The sequence below is a fragment of the Convolutriloba macropyga genome, chromosome 7, assembly GCF_964194025.1.
Source record: "Convolutriloba macropyga chromosome 7, txConMacr16.3, whole genome shotgun sequence".
Lineage (NCBI taxonomy): Eukaryota > Metazoa > Xenacoelomorpha > Acoela > Convolutidae > Convolutriloba > Convolutriloba macropyga.
Window position 1 is genome coordinate 9966245 of NC_134474.1, and position 24717 is coordinate 9990961.

At 35.9% G+C, this 24717-nt stretch overlaps 2 protein-coding genes across 3 annotated transcripts in view; both read right to left on the reverse strand.

The window, feature by feature from the left end:
- LOC142342595 (uncharacterized) overlaps window positions 1–11948 on the reverse strand; it is a 51007-nt gene extending 39059 nt beyond the window's left edge. For both annotated transcript variants that reach the window (XM_075393977.1, XM_075393976.1), the window contains exons 1-4: window positions 11859–11948; window positions 8538–8712; window positions 5629–5845; window positions 537–756 (exon numbers count right to left, since the gene is read on the reverse strand). In XM_075393977.1, the coding sequence (XP_075250092.1) occupies window positions 537–756; window positions 5629–5845; window positions 8538–8712; window positions 11859–11873 (627 nt within the window). In that variant the 5' untranslated portion in view covers window positions 11874–11948. The remainder of the gene's footprint in view (window positions 1–536; window positions 757–5628; window positions 5846–8537; window positions 8713–11858) is intronic.
- The window catches only part of LOC142342594 (voltage-dependent calcium channel subunit alpha-2/delta-4-like), a 433960-nt gene that overhangs the window by 95706 nt on the left and 313537 nt on the right, over window positions 1–24717 (reverse strand). The window lies entirely within an intron of this gene.

The following is a 24717-nucleotide window of genomic DNA, read 5'->3' on the forward strand; positions in this document are numbered from 1 at the left end:
AGAAAAATGGAATGAAAAGCAAAATTTTGTGTACCAAACAATTGTACAATTTTGCAGAAAATGTGCTTCTGTTATGTAAAATAATAATCTGTTAAAATGTTGGCAAAACAATTAGTTTTCGTGAATATTCAGCTTGAAGATATATTGATAATTCAATCCACTTTTTAACAACATTTTGCTCATCATTTTGCTCATTTCAAGACGTAGACGACACAGGTCATTATTTCTCACGAATGTTGCCCAGATTTTTGAGCGACTATTGTTCTGACTATAATCAGACTTTGGTCTCTCACCAGACTATGTCCAGACTTTGGTTTTTGCTCAGACCATTTTACGGTCATTGTCCAGACTATCACGCGACCGTAGCACTTTCCCGACCCTATAATTTCGGTCGCACGATGACCCCTGTGTGCGACCCAAGTCGATCTGAGTTAGACTTGGTTTAGCTTAAAAAAGTGTTTTAAAGCAGTCCATGTCTATTAAAAAAGGCAAGAACTGATATATCTTGGCACTGTATTTATCAAGTTTGGTTTCACTGTTTCTTTGCTTGTTTCTCCTCTTTTCGATTTTGAAGGGACCACGTTCACCCCAGTCTCTGGTCCTTTACTGCCCAGTGGTGTAATGTTTGATTGTCTATTTTTCCCACTTTCCCTCCTGGGAGTAACTCTGCTGTGTCTGTTGATGTTTGCCAGTCTCTCCTTCTCCTCATTTTTTCTCAAAATTTTGAGGTTGTTCTCCATTCTCAACAGACTCGACCTTTTTAAAAAACGGGTTTCAGATAAATAACTTCAAGATGCCCCCTCATTTGAGTCCATTTTCAATGTAGGTTATAATGATCTATTACGCAAGTTACATTCGCAGGTTCTGGTAAATACTTTATATATATATATATATATATATATATATATATATATATATATATATATGTATGTATGTATGTATGTATGTATGTATATATATAGATATATATATATATATATATATATATATATATATATATATATATAAATTTTCCAAAAGTGCAAGACTTCATTGGTTCTCGAATAAAAGTTTAATTTTGTACTAACAGGCTCAGCTTATTCAACTCAACAGGAAACATAACCGACAAACGTCGGAAGAATTGCTCTCGAACGACTAGTGAGCGCTCTAGTCTAATGAGCGCCTGCCTCAGTCGGTGGTGAGGGTGGGATAAGCGAATTGCGCAAAAGTCACTCAAAATATCAGAAAGGTAAAGTAAAAATTTTGCATAAGAAAGACAAACTCGTTTACAATAATTGCTTCAAACATCGACCGAGAATCGTTAATAATTGATTTTACCACTATAACTGTTTAACTGACATAACGTCATTCTTTTTATGTGTATTGTTTTTCAACATTTCGCTGAGCTAATGCCTAGTTCTCGAAATTTTCATTTGTTAACTGCAAGTCAAAAACGCAACTGGAAAAAAGAGGAAATAATCTAACTCAGAAATTACAAGAAAGTCCTTTTAATCGGTACAAAAATCATATTGAAACTCGAGCAAGGAAAACACTTATCTATGCACTGATTTTGCTATTTTAGTGCCTATACTGCGAACTTTCTCAAAATCAGTTCGATATTCTGTAAAAATCTAGCGAAAACTGTCGGTTGCTTTTGGGAATTTTGCGATTCTCAGAATCTAACCTACATAATCAATGTTTGGCAAAAGACGGGTCCATATTAAAGGACGGCGTAAAGTGTTATAAGAACAACGCGTACAAGGTTGTCACTCTTGCTCGACTAAAAATCATATGACAAGAGCAAAAAATCGATCAAGCAATAAATTGTTGAAAAAAGACCAACAGTGTTATCATAACCGACTAAGGTCGGGCGAATTGCTCTAAAGCGACTGGCGACTTAGCCACTGTGCAGTGAACCTAGCTTTAGCTGGGTTTAAGGGGCCTGAGGTTAGGGTAATAGATGTTGACATCACGCCACATAACAGCCGCTGAAGCGCTGCATGAACAAAAGAGTTATGAGGAGAGAGAGAGAGAGAGAGTGCGAGAGATAAAACCTGAACAAAAAAAATAAGTAAAGAAACCCGAGCCAACACAGAAAGAGAGATTGAGAGCTAGTAATATTTTCCATGGTGACATTCGACTCAGCAGGCTGAGACTTTGGTTTTTTATCAGACTATTTTACGGTCATTTACGGTATATATATATATATATATATATATATATATATATATAAATACATCTATATATATATATATATATATATATATATATATATATATATGTATATATATATATATATATATATATATATGTATATATATATACATATATATATATATATATATATATATATATAAATTTTCCAAAAGTGCAAGACTTCATTGGTTCTCAAATAAAAGTTTAATTTTGTACTAACAGGCTCAGCTTATTCAACTCAACAGGAAACATAACCGACAAACGTCGGAAGAATTGCCCTCGAACGACTAGTGAGCGCTCTAGTCTAATGAGCGCCTGCCTCAGTCGGTGGTGAGGGTGGGATAAGCGAATTGCGCAAAAGTCACTCAAAATATCAGAAAGGTAAAGTAAAAATTTTGCAAAAGAAAGACAAACTCGTTTACAATAAATGCTTCAAAAATCGACCGAGAGTCGTTAATAATTGATTTTACCACTATAACTGTTTAACTGACATAACGTCTTTCTTTTTATGTGTATTGTTTTTCAACATTTCGTTAAGCTAATGCCTAGTTCTCGAAATTTTCATTTGTGAACTGCAAGTCAAAAACGCAACTGGAAAAAAGAGGAAATAATCTAACTCAGAAATAACAAGAAAGTCCCTTTAATCGGTACAAGTCATATTGAAACTCGAGCAAAGAAAACACTTATCTATGCACTGATTTTACTATTTAGTTACTATACTGCGAACTTTCTCAAAATCAGTTTGATATTCTGTAAAAATCTAGCGAAAACTGTCGGTTGCTTTTGGGAATTTTGCAATTCTCAGAATCTAACCTACATAATCAATGTTTGAGAGAAGACGGGTCCATATTAAAGGACGGCGTAAAGTGTTATAAGAAAAACGTGTACCAGGTTGTCACTCTTGCTTGAATAAGAATTATATGACAAGAGCAAAAAATCGGACAAGCAATAAATTGTTGAAGAAAGACCAAGAGTACTATTATAACCTCTCTAACGCTCTCAAACGACCGGCGAGTGGTTGGTTTTGTCAACACTTAGCCACTGTGCAGTGAATACAGCTTTAGCTGGGTTTAAGGGGCGTGAGGTTAGGGTAATAGATGTTGACATCACGCCACATAACAGCCGCTGAAGCGCGGCATGAACAAAAGAGTTATGAAGAGAAGAGAGAGAGAGAGAGAGAGAGAGAGAGAGAGAGAGAGAGAGGGAGAGAGTGCGAGTGATAAAACCTCAGCAAAAAAGAAGTAAAGAAACCCGAGCCATTACAGAAAGAAAAAAAGAGAGAGAGAGAGAGTGAGAGAGAGAGAGAGCTAGTAATATTTTCCATGGTGACATTCGACTCTGCAACATCTAGTTTTCTAGCCTTGTTACTAATTAAAAATAGAAAAAAATCTGAACATGTAAAATTCAAAAACAATTCCAGAATTCGCATTCAAGAAAAAGTTAAAATAGAGTTTTTCCTCCGGATTTCTGTCATGTAACCCATCTGCAAGACTTAAAATGCTTCATTGGCCATTAATGATCGTTAAAAATGCAATTTTTAAAAAAATTCTTGCAAAAATTCGTTACATAGGTATTTTCAGAATTACTCGTTTTCTCAAGAACCCATCATGTATCCATATTTCAAGTCTTATAAAGTTGCTCTGGCCTATAGAGATCCATAAACTTGGAATATGATAACATTTCAAAATTTTTAAAACTATTTTTTGTCAAAAAATTGCAAAGAAACGAATCATTAAAACGTTGAAAACCATTTCATTAACTCAAGACAATGCAACAGCTCTTTATCAAACCTCGGAAGAGGTTTAAGGGCCCCTGGTGCAGCAAAGAATTGACAAATCAAAAAAATACACAAAAAACCTTGAAAAAATTGCAGCAATTTTATTAAAAAAGTTGCTTGAATTCGTGATATTAAAATTTTGAAAAACATTCCATTACATCTAGAATTTATAAAGAAATCTATTATTAAACCCTATAGGAGCTTTCTTGGCTCTTGAAGCTGAAAAAAGGCAAATAGTTTTAAAAAAAACTTGAAAATTGTAAAAGTTTTCTTTACAAATTGCTAAATTTCATGATGTTGTCATGAAACTTGAGAAACTTTCTATTTCATCTAGAAACTATACAGTGACTTATCATCAACTCCTAAAGGAGGTTCGTTGGCTCATGAGTTTAGATAAACCTGAAAAAAGACAAAATTGTTAAGGAAAACTTGAAAAAAAACATAAGTTTTGTCAAAAATCGGTAAAATTTGTGATATTGACATGTTGAAAACTATTCCATGGCCAAGAAATATTTTGCAGTAACTCATTATCAAACCCAAAAGGAGGTTTTCTGTCCCCTGGGTAAAAAAAAACTTGAATGATGACAATAAATGACTTAAAAAATTGAAACAAAATTGCAAGTTTTGTCAAAAAAATGCTAAAATTCGTGATGTTAAAATCTTGAAAACCATTTCATTATATCTAGAAACTATACAGTAACCTATTACCAAATCCGTGTGTGCTGATGGGGGACAACAGTGAGGTGGGAGGGGGGCAACAGTGGGGTGGAAGGGCTGGGGCAATATTGGGGGGGTAACATTTGTGTGGGGGGAGATTGGGCCTCTCAGAACCGCTCTTCACACCATAAGTATAAGTCTCCAAAACTGTTTATGCTGAAACAGAGCTGAAAGTCTCTAAGATCACCTAATGCCTGCTGGGCGCTACCTGTTATCTTGTTTTTGAGGACGAAAAGTCAAATGGGTCAGATGAAAAATCGGTCAAGCGAAAAATCGCATTAAAAAAGACCGACAGGACTAAAATAATTTCTACAATCTTTTTTGAGGAGCAATTAAAGATGACATACCTGTGGCTTAAAAAGTGAAAAATTCTAAATTAAAGGCCGTCAATTTGCTCCGCAAAGTGTTTTTAAATTCTCGATATTTCCATTCAAATACATACGGTGGTGTATACTGTAGTTCACATTTCTTTCTCACAAATTCGCCAATCGATCAATTTTATCTAAGACAAGCAAAATCATTGGGTCTGCCAGGAACGAAATCTTATAAAAATCGAGCAATCTTGCTCAAAATGGGTCTATTTTATTTGTCTTCAGTAGCTGGTACTGCCTCCGAGAATAATGCGCACAGCAACCTACCCACTCAAAATCAAAAAATTATTCTGCCTATCGATATTGGCATTTAAAATTGTCAAAAACGAGAATTTTTTCAAACTTATCAGTTTATAAAACAAAGATGGAGGTGGTAGTGTAATGATCACATATTCCAGCCTTTGGGGGTGAAAAAAATGCTTTGCCAATGTTTAATTTCACGCCAAAAGTCGAAACATTATATAACAGTTTTTTTTTAAAAAATATTCTTCGATTCATCGTTTTATGACCACAGCCAAACTAAACTCAACAAATTTCATTACAAAAATGCAAAAGATGATCAACTTTGGGCTAAGAAACTGGTCTGACCTGTTTTGTCTGGGTTCTGTGATTCTGGCAGGCACACTTGTCTTCCTTCCTACTCTTTTCCCACCTTCCAATATGATCAGGTCTTCCTTCTTGTTGCCTGAAAACCTGACTGCTCTCGGAGATGGGGACACTGGACTCTTTATTTGCCTCTGGTTCTTTACTGGCTCTGAGGTTCTCCGAGGGGTTCCGGTCGTTTCTTTTGTGCGCTGGGGAGTTACTATTGCGAAAAAGATTTTTACTTAAAATGTGTAAATAACGAGTACCCCGGTTGACCACCAAAAAGAAACTTACCAACCATTAACAGCCATACATGCATTTCCTGGAAAGTTCTTAGAAGTACAACCGTCATAAAATATTTTGAGTTTGGCTCATAAACAATTCAGTAGGCCGATTGTGGTTCCGGAAGTAGGCATGAAAAGTCGATATTCGGAATTTCGTTTTTATGGTACCCTACTTATCGTAAAACGCCATCAACAAATATTTATTGAGCGTTTCATAGGTAAATCTGTTCAAATACTCAGTAAAACGCCAGTTATGGATTTAGTGTCAGAAATTCTACAAAAGTATCAAGCCCAGTAGAGGAAAACTTGACGTATCTTTGTCAGATTTTGATTTTTCGTAGTAGGTTTTTCATTAGTAAAAGAGCGTCAATTAATTTTCAAACATCCAAAGTCTTTGTGTCCTTCTGTTTCACGAAATTTAGCAAAAATTAACAACCTTGTTCCGGTATTACCAGGACAATTTATGTCGAATAGATATTGCAAAACAACCTAAATATTGTCAACAATATTATGATCTGGTATCTTAGCCAGACGCCTCAGTTTTTTGATTCTCAAGATTTCCATGAACTTTCAAGAGAGATTGCCCGTTCTCTTGAATAATTGTCTTCCACCTCAGAATCATTAGATTTCGGCTTCCACATTCACTTTAGATGGACAATATTGCATTTCTCCTATATATATATATATAGACAAAATTGAAAGAAAGCCTCATTGAGGATTAAATTCAGAAGCGACATCTTGTTACTACATGCAGAAGAAGAGGAGAACTAGCAGCTTAGCAAATACGCATATCTTTGTTCAAAAGAACAAAATAAGCCTTTGAAATGGGTCTCAACTAAATTCAGCTAAAATTCGGGCAATATTGTTTTGGGCTACTTAAATGCTCTAAATTGTGGAATTGGTTTGTGTTTACCCAAGAACTAAAACAAAAACCAACTAATGTCGGAAGGATTGCTCTCTTGCGGGTACAAAGTCGTTCGACACCGCCGGGATTCGAACTACTGACCTCCCTTTCCATAACCAGATGCACTGCCCACTCGGCTATCAGTCCCCTGGTTCTGCTATGATGTAACCGACTTTATATAAGCAACAAACTTTACTTCGGAGTTAGAGCAATAGAGATCACTCAAAAATGAAGAACGAAAGCTGAAAAAAGTCACTTGAGAAGTCAAAGAATGTTCTAGAAGAAAAGCGCAAAATGGTCAAGCGAAAAATTTGCATAAAAAAGACCAACACGTTTACAATAATTGCTATGAACTTCGTTCAAGAGCAAATAAAAAGGTAAGCCTCATTATATGACATAGGTAAAATATATCTACATTTTGAGTAACTATAATTCCATTGTAAAAAACGGCTGCTATAAGTGAAAAATGGTGGAAAGCTTGTGTTAATCCTTTTCGAAGAGCACAAATTTTATTGAAGCTTGCTTTTTTAGACATCGGCCACGAAATGCAGCTTATGGGATTACCATTAGGTCATATGAATTACCAATTTGGAGGTCTTTTTTTGGAAGATGGAGAACAGAAATCAAATTTTTTTCCTCTTAATTTTAATTTTTCTTTCAGTAAACTCAACGTGAGTTGAGAGGCAGAAGAGAACCTAATGTGAATTAGGACCTCGTGAAACGGGCGCCTCATGGTGAAATGGTTTGCATCGAAAAAATCGAGATTAATCATTACGTCATTTTCGATTTATAATGGCACTCAAGTTCAAATTGGGTTTTTTCGGGACTGCGAGTACTGAGTATGATTAGACTGTTGCTCGAATTATGAAAAGACTTTAGGTTGACTGCATTAGATATGAAAAGACTATAAAGTGACCGATATTGGTCAACTTTGGAAAACTCTATAAATTTGGTAAAAAAGACTTATGACCTGACTTTAGTTTGACTGTACCGGATATGAAAAGACCGTGGTCAACCGATAAATGGTATGAAAAGACCGCTAGTCGACTTATGAAAAGACTCTAGGTAGACTGTTACTAGGAGGTTGACTGTTACTAGGAGGTTGAAACGGGTTGACTTTAAAAGTCTTTTCATGAAGTCGACTTCTCAACTAGGGAAATTTTTAGTGAACTATTAGTTTTCATGTGCTCTTAAATTGTCTCATGTAATTATTTTTCTTGTGTCATGAATAACTAGACAAATTTCTGTGTAAATGAGCTTATGAAGAAAATGGTCGATTTATATAGAAATCTCAGCAAGCTAATTGATTTTTTGTTTATCGTGCTGATAAAAAATCATTTAAAAAATAACTGAATTGATAAACAATATCAAACAGAGCACGAAAGGAAAAGCATTCTTTTGTTTCTTCTCATTTGATTTACGATACAAAAAACCTTTTAAAATGTTATAATCGTTCTTATTGAAGGAATGGCATGCATATTCAATGAAAATTAATGTTGTGTTTTTAAAGTCAAGGCAGTTGCTTAGGAGAAATATTGTTCGCCGAAAGATAACAAAACTTAATTTTGCTGAGTTGATAGTTATTACAGTAAAATCCGAGAAGGTCGTGCAGAATTACACTATCTCGTGTGAATGGGCCGAAAATCGGGTGTCCTTTTGTACATGAGAAATCGGGCAAAGTCACCGGAGAAATCTTTAGAGTGTATGAACTTCTAAAGGCTTACAATTTCCTTGAGCAAGCCGCTGGCGGAACAGGTCCCACGCCCCATTTTGCTTGTTGGAATGTCTGGCTAATGGGGAGGGAGAGGTGGCGAAAGGGGCTCCCCCTCTGCTGACTCCCCGTCGTCTCCGCTCTTCCCGAGTAGTTGGCGACTCGTAAGTGGGGCGCCTGTTTTGCAGCTACACATTTGAAAATCAACAGTTTCTTTATTTCTCTATTTTTGTGTTTTTGCAGATATTATTTAGTAAACGATGAGAAAGGCCAAATTGCTTAAAGGAGGCTCAGACTCAAACTAAAAGGTGTTTAAAACTGACAGCAATAATTTTAGCGAGTGACTTAAATTGTGTTAATCCGAACAGACCTTAAAAAATTTCTAGTGAACATTATCAGATAAGGTTCCAAAAACTCATATTGATAATAAATTTTCTTGATTTCTCATGTTGGTTAAGCTACATGGAAAACAAATTAGCTACATCTCTTTCAAACTGATGAATCACAGATATGCACCCTTTTCATTTTTTTACCTAATTAGGATACAGATAGCGCTTACACTAAAGGGTTGCTCTGATCGCTACAATTACAGTCATTTTCAAACAATGACAGAACACTTTGAGTGGAATAAAATCAAAACAAACTGTTGCTATAAACATTTATATTTCACTGAAAATATGTTCTCAGTACTGTTCGGGTAATCGTAATGTGGTTGAGCTCTTAAATCCGTGGCATGTTTTGAGCAGCTTAGTGTTTTTAAAAGCAGTTCAATTATTATTAGTCGCTTGAATCCAAAAAAAAAATTGCGATCTATTTGTGTGTTGGATCTATTGCATGTGTCATAAAAACAAATTTTATTTGACGATTTACATTTTCTTTTGCAATGATTGTTGTTTCCTCAAACAAGAACCTCGATGATGGCTGCTGAGATATGGAACATCTTTAATCTTGAATTTTTGAGCATTCAGTATAATGGCTTTGCAAATTGAAAACATCGAATGGGTTGAGGTTGGTCAGGACACATTAAAAAAGTGTACTCCACTCTCAATGCAACCGCCGGAAACAACTTTTTTGGAATGCTAGGAATACAGTTTTTGCGTATCGTAAATTTTTTTGTTCAAATTTTTTCACTTATTTGCTGCAAACATCCAGACTCTATCCCAAACAGACTCTATCCCAGACTCTATCCAGACTCTATCCAGACTCTATCTTCAGGAAGATTTTGGATAAAAGTTAAAAACTGAGAAACAGAGTAAGAACCATGCAAAATATTGATAGCTGCAAAAAACAAAATCATTATCAAAAGACTGAAGTGAAACATGAGTGAAAAGAGGTCATTTGTTCTAAACATGGTTGAAATTTTGAAAAACCAATATATAATTATCTTGAAATGCGGGTAGCCATATTCATAAAGATTTCATTTTGAATATTTAACTTCATAATTCCAAATCTATTGACATCGTGCGGATTCTCTGAAAACACAATAAAAATGAAAGTCTGTCACCACGTCAGAAAACATGTGTTCTTTTGAATGATTTTGTTCTATTTGATAAATATAACCAACGCATTCATTGCGGAACATTCGAGAGACCCCCAATGTTTTATCAAATAGTTTAGCAAGATACTAGAGGCAAGCTTTAAACAACAAACATGACCGACTAACGTCGGGCGAATTGCTCTCAAACGACCGGTGAGCGGTTGGGTTCGTCAGTAGCTAGCCACGGTTTAGTGGGTCTAGCTTTAGCATAATTGAAGGGGCGTGATGTAAGCGTGGGGGGAGTGACGCGAGAGGGGGGCTGACGTGGGGGTGGGGGTGGGGCTCAAATTTTAAGAACCGCCCTTCACACCACTATAGTATGTCTCCAAAACATTTCCAGTGAATCGCATACTTGGATTCTAGTGAGTTGAAAGGCTCTAAGAGAATTTAATGCCCGCTGGGCGCTACCTGTTTATCCCGTTTTTGAGGACGAAAAGTCAAATGCGTCAGAAGAAATATCCGTTAAGCGAAAAATCACTTAAAAACAAAGACCGACAGGACTAATAAAATTGCTAAGAACTTCGTTTGAGAGCAATAAGTAATTGCTACAAACTTCGTTTGAGAGCAATTAATAATTGCTGCAGACTTCGCTTGAGAGCAATTAATAATTGCTACAGACTTCGTTTGAGAGCAATTAAAAATTGCTAAAAACTTCGTTTGAGAGCAATTAATACTTGCTACAGACTTCGTTCGAGAGCAATTAATAATTGCTACAAACTTCGTTTGAGAGCAATTAATAATTGCTACAAACTCCGTTTAAGAGCAATTAATAAATGCTACAAACACCGTTTGAGAGCAATTAATAATTACTGCAAACTTCGCTTGAGAGCAATTAATAATTGCTACAGACTTCGTTTGAGAGCAATTAATAATGCCTACAGACTTCGTTTGAGAGCAATTAATAATTGCTACAAACTTCGTTTGAGAGCAATTAAAAGTTGCGGCAAACTTCGTTTGAGAGCAATTAATAATTGCTACATACTTCGTTTGAGAGCAATTAATAATTGCTACAAACTCCGTTTAAGAGCAATTAATAATTGCTACAAACACCGTTTGAGAGCAGTTAATAATTACTGCAAACTTCGCTTGAGAGCAATTAATAATTGCTACAGACTTCGTTTGAGAGCAATTAATAATGCCTACAGACTTCGTTTGAGAGCAATTAATAATTGCTACAAACTTCGTTTGAGAGCAATTAAAAGTTGCGGCAAACTTCGTTTGAGAGCAATTAATAATTGCTACAAACTTCGTTTGAGAGCAATTAAAAGTTGCGGCAAACTTCGTTTGAGAGCAATTAATAATTTCTACATACTTCGTTTGAGAGCAATTAATAATTGCTAAAAACTTCGTTTGAGAGCAATTAATAATTGCTACAATCTTCGTTTGAGAGCAATTAATAATTGCTACAAACTTCGTTTGAGAGCAATTAATAATTGCTAAAAACTTGAGAGCAATTAATAACCTTGTCAAGACACAAGTTTTCATAGCAAAAGCAATTTGGATAAAGCAACGTTAGAAAAGGTGGGACAGTACATAAAACAAAACAAAGATGAAAGTAGAAAAACTGAACCTTTTTTTCCTGTCATGGGGCGCTTAGGTATTGGAAAAAAAAGATCTAAAAGAGGGCGAAAATTAGCATTTCAAATACTTGGCGGTTCCAGTCGATTCCATTTTTCTTGCATATTAAACTGAATAAAAAACGACTGATTGAGGTCTCTATCCATAGTTATCGACGATTGGCAGAAGTCACATATTGAGTATTTGAAAAAAGTGAAACTGCTGTCGTGAACTACTTTCCCTCTTCGCTGACATTGTCAACCCTGGTGAAAAGGCCCTGGATTTAATTGGGTTCGCCTGGGCTGTGTTTGGCCTTGGAGAAACCCCGCTCCAATCTGTTTCCATTCATTTTGTAAATAGTTTGTCGTTGTTTTTCGATTGAAGTAGACCTGATTTTTTCTTAAAATGGCAACAAGTATTTTAAAAGGGTAATTCCACCCTTAATAAGGGGGGCACTAACGGTGTAAAAATATTATTTTTACACTCTTTACATTCTTTTCCCCGTTATTTTTCGGCAAAATCCTCGGCCCGGGTTTCTTGCAAATTAACCATGATTAACAGCTATTTCTTGGCTTGATTCCAGGCTTGATTTTTATTAAACTTGTCGCAACGTTTTTTTTTTCATTTTTTTCTTATTCAGCAATGGAAAAGAACTCGAGAAACTTCAAATTTTACCATGAATTTCGCCCAACTCAACCTTTCTACTTCAATTTTGCCGACTCAATTTATTTTGAGCTAGTTTCTTCAATTTTTTTCTGAAATGGTTGAAAAGTAAGTTGCTGCCGCCATTCCGCCATTTACATTTGATTTTCATTCAAAAAGTTTGTGATTGTTTAAACAGAAATTTTTTATCAATTTCTGTCAGGGACCTTTTCTTTCTGATTTTAGTTTTTCACATGGCACGTGACAATAGACAGTGAATCATTGAGTAAATTTAGACACTTGATCTTTGATGGTGCAAAAAAATGTCGGATCTATTCTGTTTTGCCCCCCCCCCCCACAGCTTAGTGAGCACAAATTTTTTATGACCCCCAGGCGCACGTGCTATTTTCTTACATAGTAACGTGCTATATAACAACATATAATTTGTAACTGGGGGTCATAAAGACTCTGGGGGGGGGTGGGTGGACACCCAGGTCTAGACCTCGACTCATGAAAAGACTTTAAAAGTCTAGTGGGGGGGGGGGGGGCAATATCGACTAAAATTACACGGTCGAGGTTCCTAGTAAAAGTCCAGCTTCAGTCTTTTCATGGGTCGAGCTAAAGTCTTTTCATAACAGATAAGAGTCGAGTTAAAGTCTTTTCATGGGTCGAGTTAAGGTCTTTTCATGGGTCGAGTTAAGGTCTTTTCATGGGTCGAGCTAAAGTCTTTTCATAACAGATAAGAGTCGAGTTAAAGTCTTTTCATGGGTCGAGTTAAGGTCTTTTCATGGGTCGAGTTAAGGTCTTTTCATGGGTCTAGTTAAGGTCTTCTCATGGGTCGAGCTAAAGTCTTTTCATAACAGATAAGAGTTGAGTTAAAGTCTTTTCATGGGTCGAGTTAAGGTCTTTTCATGGGTCGAGTTAAGGTCTTTTCATGGGTCCATTTTTAGTCTTTTCATAAGCAACAAAGTCCAGCTAAGGTCTTTTCATGGGTCCATCATAAGTCTTTTCATAAACTGATTTGAGTGTCTTTATTTCGTGAGCTCTCTTTACTGTCCAAGACCACAAGAAAAATTCAGAATTTTTCTTGCAGCCCCAGAAAAAACCGAGGCTCTTATAAGACACTTTTTAAAATCTAAAGGAATCCCGGATAGGCCAGGATTCTATAAACATCTAAACAAAAGCACAAAGAAACAAGGCACAATAAATAAATAAACAGCACATGGGAGAAGGTCCCTATAAGGGCACAAAAGGGAGGGACATTTATCAAAAAATCATTTTTTTTAAATTTCCCCCCAAAACTTGCAAAATTTGGCCATGATGTAAATTCTTTACATCATGGCCAAAGTTAGCCTGCCACACGTTTGTTATATCAGTTTGAACCGCCTAGACCCAATAGTCGAGAAATAACAAGACATTTTACATAAAAAACAGTCGAATTTTTTGCGTTTCCGAACTTAACATTTCTACTCTACCACTTTTTGAAGCATTGACCCCAAAGCAAAAATTGCAAAATTATTACAATTTAATTGAATAGTAGATACTATGAAAAGAGTCTGAGCAACATTGAACAACTCCTTGACCCAGAGGGTCACATCATATTTTTGAAATACGAAACGACATTAGAGAAACATTGGACGAAATTGCAAAACTTGACTTCATATATCACTAATCTTGAAATTCTTTACATCATGGCCAAAGTTAGCCTGCTACACGTTTGTTATATCAGTTTGAACCGCCTAGACCCAATAGTCGAGAAATAACAAGACATTTTACATAAAAAACAGTCGAATTTTTTGCGTTTCCGAACTTAACATTTCTACTCTACCACTTTTTGAAGTATTGACCCCAAAGCAAAAATTGCAAGATTATTACAATCTAATTGAATAGTAGATACTATGAAAAGAGTCTGAGCAACATTGAACAACTCCTTGACCCAGAGGGTCACATTATATTTTTGAAATACGAAACGACTTTAGAGAAACATCTGACGAAATTGCAAAACTTGACTTCATATATCACTAATCTTGAATTTCTTTACATCATAGCCAAAGTTAGCTTGCCACACGTTTGTTATATCACTTTGAAACGCCTAGACCCAATAGTCGAGAAATAACAAGACATTTTATATAAAAAACAGACGAATTTCTTGCGTTTCCGAACTTAACTTATCTACTCTACCACTTTTTCAAGTATTGAACCCAAAGCAAAAATTGCCAGTTTATTACAATCTAGTTGGACAGTGGATTCTCCATACCAAGTTTGGTTTGATTTGGACAACTCCTTGACCCGATAAAAAAGACCTATTTTTAAAATTATTTATTTGAAATATTAGCAAATTTCCGTACGAAAAACTAACTTTTTTCCTAGGCAAGCTATACCAAAAATTCTTTTTGTTTTACAATCTAGTTACCCATGGGATACTCGATACCGAGTTTGGTTTGGTTTGGACAACTCCTTGACCCGATCAAAAAGACCTATTTTTAAAATTATTTATTCGAAATAATAGCAAATTTCCGTACGAAAAACTAACTTTTTTCCTAGGCAAGCTATACCAAAAATTCTTTTTGTTTTACAATCTAGTTACCCATGGGATACTCGATGCCGAATTTGGTTTGGTTTGCACAACTCCTTGACCCGATCAAAAAGACTATTTTTAAAATTATTTATTTGAAATAATAGCAAATTTCCGTACGAAAAACTAACTTTTTTCCTAGGCAAGCTATACCAAAAATTCTTTTTGTTTTACACTCTAGTTACCCATGGGATACTCGATACCGAGTTTGGTTTGGTTTGGACAACTCCTTGACCCGATCAAAAAGACCTATTTTTAAAATTATTTATTTGAAATAATAGGAAATTTCCGTACGAAAAACTAACTTTTTTCCTAGGCAAGCTATACCAAAAATTCTTTTTGTTTTACCATCTAGTTACCCATGGAATACTTGATACCAAGTTTGGTTCAATTTGGACAACTCCTTGACCCGATGAAAAAGACCTATTTTTAAAATTCAATAATTTCAAGTTATTCGAAATAACAGGAAATTTCCGTATGAAAAGCTAACTTTTTTCCTAGGCAAGCTATACCAAAAATTCTTTTTGTTTTACAATCTAGTTACCCATGGGATACTCGATACCGAGTTTGGTTTGGTTTGGACAACTCCTTGACCCGATCAAAAAGACCTATTTTTAAAATTATTTATTTGAAATAATAGCAAATTTCCGTACGAAAAACTAACTTTTTTCCTAGTCAAGCTATACCAAAAATTCTTTTTGTTTTACAATCTAGTTACCCATGGGATACTCGATACCGAGTTTGGTTCGATTTGGACAACTCCTTGACCCAGAGGATCACATTATATTTTTGAAATACGAAACGACTTTAGAGAAACATCTGACGAAATTGCAAAACTTTACTTCATATATCACTAATCTTGAATTTCTTTACATCATGGCCAACGTTAGCCAGCCACACCTTTGTTATATCACTTTGAACCACCTAGACCCAATAGTCGAGAAATAACAAGACATTTTACATAAAAAACAGTCGAATTTTTTGCGTTTCAGAACTTAACATTTCTACTCTACCACTTTTTCAAGTATTGACCCCAAAGCAAAAACTGCCGGTTTAATACAATCTAATTGCTTAGTAGATACTCCATGTCGAGTTTGGTTTGATTTGGATAACTACTTGACCCGATGAAAAAGACCTATTTTTAAAATTCAATAATTTCAAGTTATTCGAAATAATAGGAAATTTCCGTATGAAAAGCTAACTTTTTGCCTAGGCAAGCTATACCAGAATTCTTTTTGTTTTACAATCTAGTTACCCATGGGATACTCGATACCGAGTTTGATTTGGTTTGGACAACTCCTTGACCCGATCAAAAAGACCTATTTTTAAAATTATTTATTTGAAATAATAGCAAATTTCCGTACGAAAAACTAACTTTTTTCCTAGGCAAGCTATACCCAAAATTCTTTTTGTTTTACAATCTAGTTACCCATGGGATACTCGATACCAAGTTTGGTTCGATTTGGACAATTCCTTGACCCAGAGGATCACATTATATTTTTGAAATACGAAACGACTTTAGAGAAACATCTGACGAAATTGCAAAACTTTACTTCATATATCACTTATCTTGAATTTCTTTACATCATGGCCAACGTTAGCCAGCCACACGTTTGGTATATCACTTTGAACCACCTAGACCCAATAGTCGAGAAATAACAAGACATTTTATATAAAAAACAGACGAATTTCTTGCGTTTCCGAACTTAACTTATCTACTCTACCACTTTTTCAAGTATTGACCCCAAAGCAAAAATTGCCAGTTTATTACAATCTAGTCGGACAGTGGATTCTCCATACCAAGTTTGGTTTGATTTGGACAACTCCTTGACCCGATAAAAAAGACCTATTTTTAAAATTATTTATTTGAAATATTAGCAAATTTCCGTACGAAAAACTAACTTTTTTCCTAGGCAAGCTATACCAAAAATTCTTTTTGTTTTACAATCTAGTTACCCATGGGATACTCGATACCGAGTTTGGTTTGGTTTGGACAACTCCTTGACCCGATCAAAAAGACCTATTTTTAAAATTATTTATTCGAAATAATAGCAAATTTCCGTACGAAAAACTAACTTTTTTCCTAGGCATGCTATACCAAAAATTCTTTTTGTTTTACAATCTAGTTACCCATGGGATTCTCGATACCGAGTTTGGTTTGGTTTGGACAACTCCTTGACCCGATCAAAAAGACCTATTTTTAAAATTATTTATTTGAAATAATAGCAAATTTCCGTACGAAAAACTAACTTTTTTCCTAAGCAAGCTATACCAAAAATTCTTTTTGTTTTACCATTGAGTTACCCATGGGATACTCGATACCAAGTTTGGTTCAATTTGGACAACTTCTTGATCCGATAAAAAAGACCTGTTTTTAAAATTATTTATTTGAAATAATAGCTAATTTCCGTACGAAAAACTAACTTTTTTCCTAGGCAAGCTATACCAAAAATTCTTTTTGTTTTACAATCTAGTTACCCATGGGATACTCGATACCAAGTTTGGTTCGATTTGGACAGCTCCTTGACCCGATCAAAAAGACCTATTTTTAAAATTAGTTATTTGAAATAACCGCAAATTTCCGTACGAAAAACTAACTTTTTTCCTAGGCAAGCTATACCAAAAATTCTTTTTGTTTTACAATCTAGTTACCCATGGGATAATCGATACCGAGTTTGGTTCGATTTGAATAACTCCTTGACCCGATGAAAAAGACCTATTTTTAAAATTAATTATTTGAAATATTAGCAAATTTCCGTACGAAAAACTAACTTTTTTCCTAGGCAAGCTATACCAAAAATTCTTTTTGTTTTACAATATAGTTACCCATGCAATACTCGATACCAAGTTTGGTTCGATTTGGACAGCTCCTTGACCCGATCAAAAAGACCTATTTTTAAAATTAGTTATTCGAAATAACCGCAAATTTCCGTACGAAAATCTAACTTTTTTCCTAGGCAAGCTATACCAAAAATTCTTTTTGTTTTACAATCTAGTTACCCATGGGATACTCGATACCGAGTTTGGTTCGATTTGAATAACTCCTTGACCCGATGAAAAAGACCTATTTTTAAAATTATTTATTTGAAATATTAGCAAATTTCCGTACGAAAAACTAACTTTTTTCCTAGGCAACCTATACCAAAAATTCTTTTTGCTTTACAATCCAGTTACCCATGGGATACTCGATACCGAGTTTGGTTTGGTTTCGACAACTCCTTGACCCGATCAAAAGGCCTATTTTTAAATATACTTAATCAAAATTGTTCGGAAATAATAGGAAATTTCCGTATGACAATCTAACTTTTTTCTAGGCAAGCAATACCGAAAATTCTTCTTGTTTTATGCTCTAATTATACAGGGGCTACTCCATACCGGGTTTGGTTTTATTTGGATATTTTCTTGACCCGATAAAAAATACCTATTTTAAAATTAGTTATTCGCAAATATAGCACATTTCCGAATGCGAACCTAACTTTTTTACTAGGCAAGCTATACCAAAAAATTATTCTGTGTTACGCTTTAATTACCCAGGGCATTCTCCATACCGAGTTCGGTTTGGTTTGGACAACTCCTTGATCCGCTTAAAAAGACGTATTTTTAAAATTAGTTATTCGCAAACAACGCAAATTTCCGAATGCGAACGTAACTTTTTTACTAGGCAAGTTTTACCAAAAAATCTTGTTGTTTTACGCTCTAATCACACAGGGGATTCTCCATACCGAGTGTTGTTTGGTTTGTACAACTCCTTGACCCGATAAAATTTCTATATTATTGAAAATAGAAAAAGCTAATAATAAGCGAATAAGTCGATATTTCCGATTAAAAAACGAACTTTATTTCTACAAAAAAGTAGACGGACCATTCTTTTGGCATTACAACCTAAATAGTACTGGTAGTCTGGGATATCAATTTGGTTCACATTGAACAACTCCTTGACCCGATAAAATTTCTATATTTTTGAAAATAGAATAAGGGAATAAGTCGATATTTCCGATCGAAATCCGAACTTTTTTCCAAGCCAAACTATACCAAAAACTCTTTTTGTTTTACGCTTTTATTACACTGGTGATACTCCATACCAAGTTTGGTTTGCTTTGGACAACTCCTTGATCCGCTTAAAAAAACCTATTTTTAAAATTAGTTATTCGCAAATATCGCACATTTCCGAATGCGAACCTATACATGAAGACAACACGCCAAGGCAAGGGAGACGGACATATTTTTAGTTTTAATTAGAATTGATGGCATAAGAAGACAACACGCCCTCTATCACCGCTAGTAACGCACATCACAACCATTAAACTTTTCATTCTACTTAGAATCAGTATGCAAGAAGACAACACGCCCTCTGGTAAAATTGATAAGGCAAGTCAGACGGAATTATTTTCAGTTTTACTTAGAATCAATGGTGTAAGAAGACAACACGCCCTCTATCACCGCTATTAAAGCACAATACAATCCTTAAACTTTTCCTACTTAGAATCAGTATGCAAGAAGACAACACGCCCTCTGGCAAAATTGGTAAGGCAAGGGAGACGGAATTATTTTTAGTTTTAATTAGAATTGATGGTGTAAGAAGACAACACGCCCTCTATCACCACTAGTAACGCACATCACAACCATTAAACTTTTCTTTCTACTTAGAATCAATATGCAAGAAGACAACACGCCCTCTGGCAAAATTGGTAAGGCAAGTCAGACGGAATTATTTTCAGTTTTACTTAGAATCAATGGTGTAAGGAGGCAACACGCCCTCTATCACCACTAGTACAGCACAATACAATCCTTAAACTTTAACTTCTACTTAGAATCAGTATCCAAGAAGACAACACGCGCTTTGGCAAAATTGTTAAGGCAAGTCAGACAGAATTATTTTGTTTTAATTAGAATTAATGGTGTAAGAAGACAACACGCCCTCTAGCACCGTTGGTAAAGCATAAAACAACACGCCCTAGATTTCTTGCTGATTATTTGAACAAAAACAACCGAGAGACAAAGTTTTAATGAAGAACAACTAAATACTTCAAGTCATAAAATTTGACAAATAAGATACAAATACACTAGTTCCTATCTCAATTTGAGTTTACAACAAGGTGGAAGTTTAGTCATGTTCAAAGTGTTGCAACATTGTAACAAAATAAAGAGTTTCTTGAAATTCTATCGGGAAAAGCTTGCAAGCGATGGTGGACAACGGAACATGAATGAGTTTTTCAGTTTCCTCAGCGATGTACCCAAAAATGGTATAACTTTGCGGACCTCTTTCTTTTAAAAGTCTGAGTCGACGTAAAATTTTGTAAACTTTCAGACAGATTGCTCTTCCGTTGTCATTCTCATAAAAAAACTGGAGTTCTCCAATAACAGTTTCGTCCAATTTGATGGCTACAAACTGATCTGCTTTTCTAGCCTTACTGTAAACTGATGACGTAAAATAAAACTTTTTGTGCAAGCGACCAAAGTTTTGGCAATTTGGATTGACGGAAGCAAATGACCGCGAAGCTTCGGTTTCTTTCATGCTGAACGTCTCGTCAAACTTTTTCTTATCAGAATGCACAAACGTCGCCAGACAGTCATTTTCAACCTTCAGTTTTTCGATTAGTTTGTTCCGGAGATATCGCGTTACTAACAGCTGGCAATGATTAACTGTTCCAGTTAGTGGACAAATAACACGATGGTTTGCGGATTCAAACATTGAAGCAGATGAAGCAAACAGTGGTCCAATATTTTTAGCTTGCCATCCTAGATGTCTTAGTAGGTGAAAGTTTATCGACTCGAATTGATTCGTTTTTTCACTCATGCTCAGGCAAAACTCGTTCAAAAGGGTATCGCACATATCTGCCTCGTTGTTACTTTCATACAGTGAGCGAACTGCGAAAACAAGATTATTAAGGTCCTCAATATCACTGTTTCGGTCTTCACCACAAAAGAAGTCAGGGAACACAATGGGCGCCAAATACAAGAGATACACTTTGAACTATTTCGCTTTGAAGGTTGCAATGTCTTTCAACGGCCGTATTTTTCGAGTGATTTCTTTTGGCGCTTGTATTTTAGAAACTATAAGGTCCAGTTCCGTTTTTTTTCTTTTCGCAATCTTTCGTAATAGTAGAGGAAAAGATCTTTACAAACACCTAGAAAAAGCTGGTGCATTACATCAATAGGAGATGTCAAGGGCTGGTGAGGTATCAATGAAAAAACGGAACTTCTTCCCTTGACACCCTGAGTTTCCATTTCAAAATCCGATTTGCGGCCATTCTTCTTTTTCAAGCGCTCTTGGCTTCCATTCTCAAGGGCCTTCAAGTTTTCAAGATGCGAATTGAGTGACCTCAGATTGATAACTTCGTCATGAGGGTAACGATGAACCCTATCAATATGAAATCCTCTTTGCGTGCACATTGTACATCCGTAATAACCATTACATTGTTTCATATTAAGGATCTTTGCCTTTCCAATCAGGTCCGCTATCAAAATTAGAGGCGCGTAATTTACAGTCAGGCAGTTTCCTTGAAAGTTAAAGGTATCTGGTGAGCTCAACTCTTTTTGCAAAAAATCAAAAACATCGTTGAAATTTGGATGTTCAGTTCCAACATACAAAGCCGCCATTGATATGTTTTGAAATCGCTGGCGCTCAAAGGGCGGTAAATCAGCAACTGCTATGAATACTGGCCATGCAGATAGAGGGGGTGACTTGCATACAACAGCTCCGTCAGTATTCAGAATAAGACTGATTTTGATTGTTTTATCCTGCACTTTGAGTTTTGGAATTAAGAGATCACATTCGGGTGCTCGCTGTTCAGCATATTCCAACATCAGGGCAAGGTTCTGTTCAATAATTTTCAACAAAAACGGCTTGAATTTCAGGAAAATGAGCTCTCCATGTGTAGAACTTTGCTTAGAGTGCTCGAATTGAGTTACTTCATTTAAGAGCTGAGACTTCATGGACCAGGGCGAAACCGTTTTTTTACCGAACAAGCATTGATCTCTTTTAAGCAAAGCAGCCAGAAGCTCATCATAACCATTGTGTTCTGCAACAATTGATAACAGAGAAGCCGCTAAATTTCCGGAACTCACTGGAAGCACATCAGAGATTTGCGCGTCCTCCTTCACCAGTGAAAACAGTTCGCTATACTCGGGCTCTTCCACTTCCTCGCCAATATTATCAGTATCATAGTTGTGGTCCTCGCTGTCAGAAGAAACTATTTCCTGCAGGTTATTGATGCAAATTGTTTCACCATCACTAACATCGGAACTCAAATCACTATTCACAGCACTCAGGAAATCTTCTTCTATGTCCCATGTCTCATTTTCAGGAGCATCAACATTATTTTCTTCGAAAGACTGAATACTTAGGTTGGAAGTTTCGTCGAAAAAACTTACAAGTGTTTGCAAGCCTGAAGGTTTTTCATCGCTAACGCATTTGAATCGCGGCATCGTTTTACGTTTACGCTTTGACGGAATTTCAGATGACTCAATTCTTGACTCATGCAGGTCTTTATTTTCGCAAAGGCAATCGCAGTTTCCCAATCCGAAAACATCATCATTATAATAAGCGCAAAGCTCGTCCCCAGGCTTTATATCTCTTAATGCGCGTAGCCTAATACAGGTCCTGCCTCTGAATCCTCCTTTCATGTAATAATCCACGTTCGGTCTACAAGAATGATTTGCCCAACGAGCAACTCCAACGAGCAGCTTTTCGCCCTCCATAATAGAAAAATCACCATAATCTTTTCCAGGAGGAATTTTAACCAGCAAACCGACTGCACTACGGATCTCGCCTGCTTTTATTGTCTGCTTTGAATTATTTCTGAGACAAAATCCTCCATAGCTATCAGGCTCGATTTGTAGACCATCCAAAAAAGCGGAATCATATGCTGCTGCTAAATCATTATAGATGCTCTTGAGTTTTCTATTATTTTGTAATTCACTTAGAAATACATCTCTTGGCCACAATTCGGTAAAAACATGAGGACTCCTTTCAAAACGAGATAGGTATTGTAAAGACAAAAAGCCTTCAGCTTGGGCAAAATACTCAGCGTTGTTCATATCAAGACAACAATTATTCTGAAACAAACAAACTTTAGAGCACAGCAAATAACATTCTTTCAAATTTTTCGAAACTATTAAGTGGCCGCGTTCTCCGGCAGCTCTTACTTTCAACCGATCAACTCTAAAAAAACCAGATAGCCCTCAACATGGTAAACCTAAGCACAATAAATAATGTTCAAAAGAACGATAGAAAACGTTGATGATCTAGCAGATTTAGATTAACGTTGATGTTTTTAAAGCCAAAATCAGCGCCTGGAAAAATTTTTTCAAAATCTCCTGCTTCAGTGTCCAAGACATTCAGCTAGTTTTCGCAAAATTTGGGGAATGGAGTTGGCGAATTCGTAAACCTGCGATTATTTGGAACTACCACTCAAGATCAGTTACAAAATAGCCATTAAATTGGGCACCCTTCAATTAGTTTCATGAATTGAATTGCATTACCATGTTCAGCAAAAAAATGGCGAAGCAGCAACTTAGAAAACGCAGAACTTTTAAGAAGGAAAAAGTCACTTGATGATAACAGCTACTTAGCAAACATAGCCATGAACCAATGTAAGACTATGAAGCTCGCTATGTTCAAGAATACCTATTTTCCTAGCCAAGAGGGAAAATTTTGCCAAAAGTACTGCTTAAAATATCTGAATTCAAACACTCAATAAAGTTGCAGACATTTCTGTACACTAAATATCTTCAATAGCTTTAACTGACTCAATACAAGCAACAACCAATTTCAAAATAAAAGCTCCAAACAATAAAACATATCTACAGAACATTGCCTTAACTATTTTCCACCATCAAAACTTCACCATTCAAAACTTCAATACATCTGTGAACTCACTGAAACTGATCGGGCAGTGCCTCAGCAATTGTGATTAAAATTTGAACCATCGGATTGACAGCTAGTTCTTGCATCTCCGTCATGTCGACTGTCGACAACCAACCCAAAAAGACTTGAAAACCTGGCTCTCCTATGTAAAAATCCACGTCCCACTCAAAAATTCCATACCCGACGACCATGGTCAGCTTTTGAAAACCATTCACGATATCAAGCACTACTCCGCTGAAGTGCAGCTGAAATTGTATTACCTCAAACTGATCACACATGAGTGTACCAGGAACATCAATAAGGAGAACACAAGACATTTGAAGCTGAAAATCTTGAGAATACATACACCGGGGTTTTCAACATAAAATTATTCGCAATATATCGTTCAGGCAACAATACGCGTTACAGTTTCGGTTTTTCTTAGAATGAGTAGCGCAACAAGACAACACGCTTTCTAGCTTCACTAGTAACGCACACAGCATCCAACAGAATTTTGAATTTAATTAGAAAGAAGAGTGCAAGAAGACAACACGCCCTCCAGCGCCATAAGTAAAGCACAAAACGTCCCCTAAATTTCAGTTTGCGGAGAATTAGTAGTGCAAGAAGACAACACGCCCTCTAGCAACACTAGTAACGCAAACAATAAGTCCTTAAATTTACTTAAAATTGTTAGAGCAAGACAACACGCCCTCTAGCACCACTAGTACTAACGCAAACAACAAAGCCTTAAAATTAATTAAAACTGTTAGAGCAAGAAGACAACACGCCCTCTGGCTCCATTGTTAACACACACAAGAACACACCCTTAATTATTGATTTGGCTTAGAATTTTTAGTGCAAGAAGACAACACGCCCTCTTGTTCTTTTACAAGTTCAAGCAACAAACCCCAACATTTTGGTTTTCTTAAAATTCGTGCAAGAAGACAACACGCCCTCTAGCACAATAATTTATGCACACAGTACCGACTATTTTTTACTTTGCTTAAAATTAGTAGTGCAAGAAGACAACACGC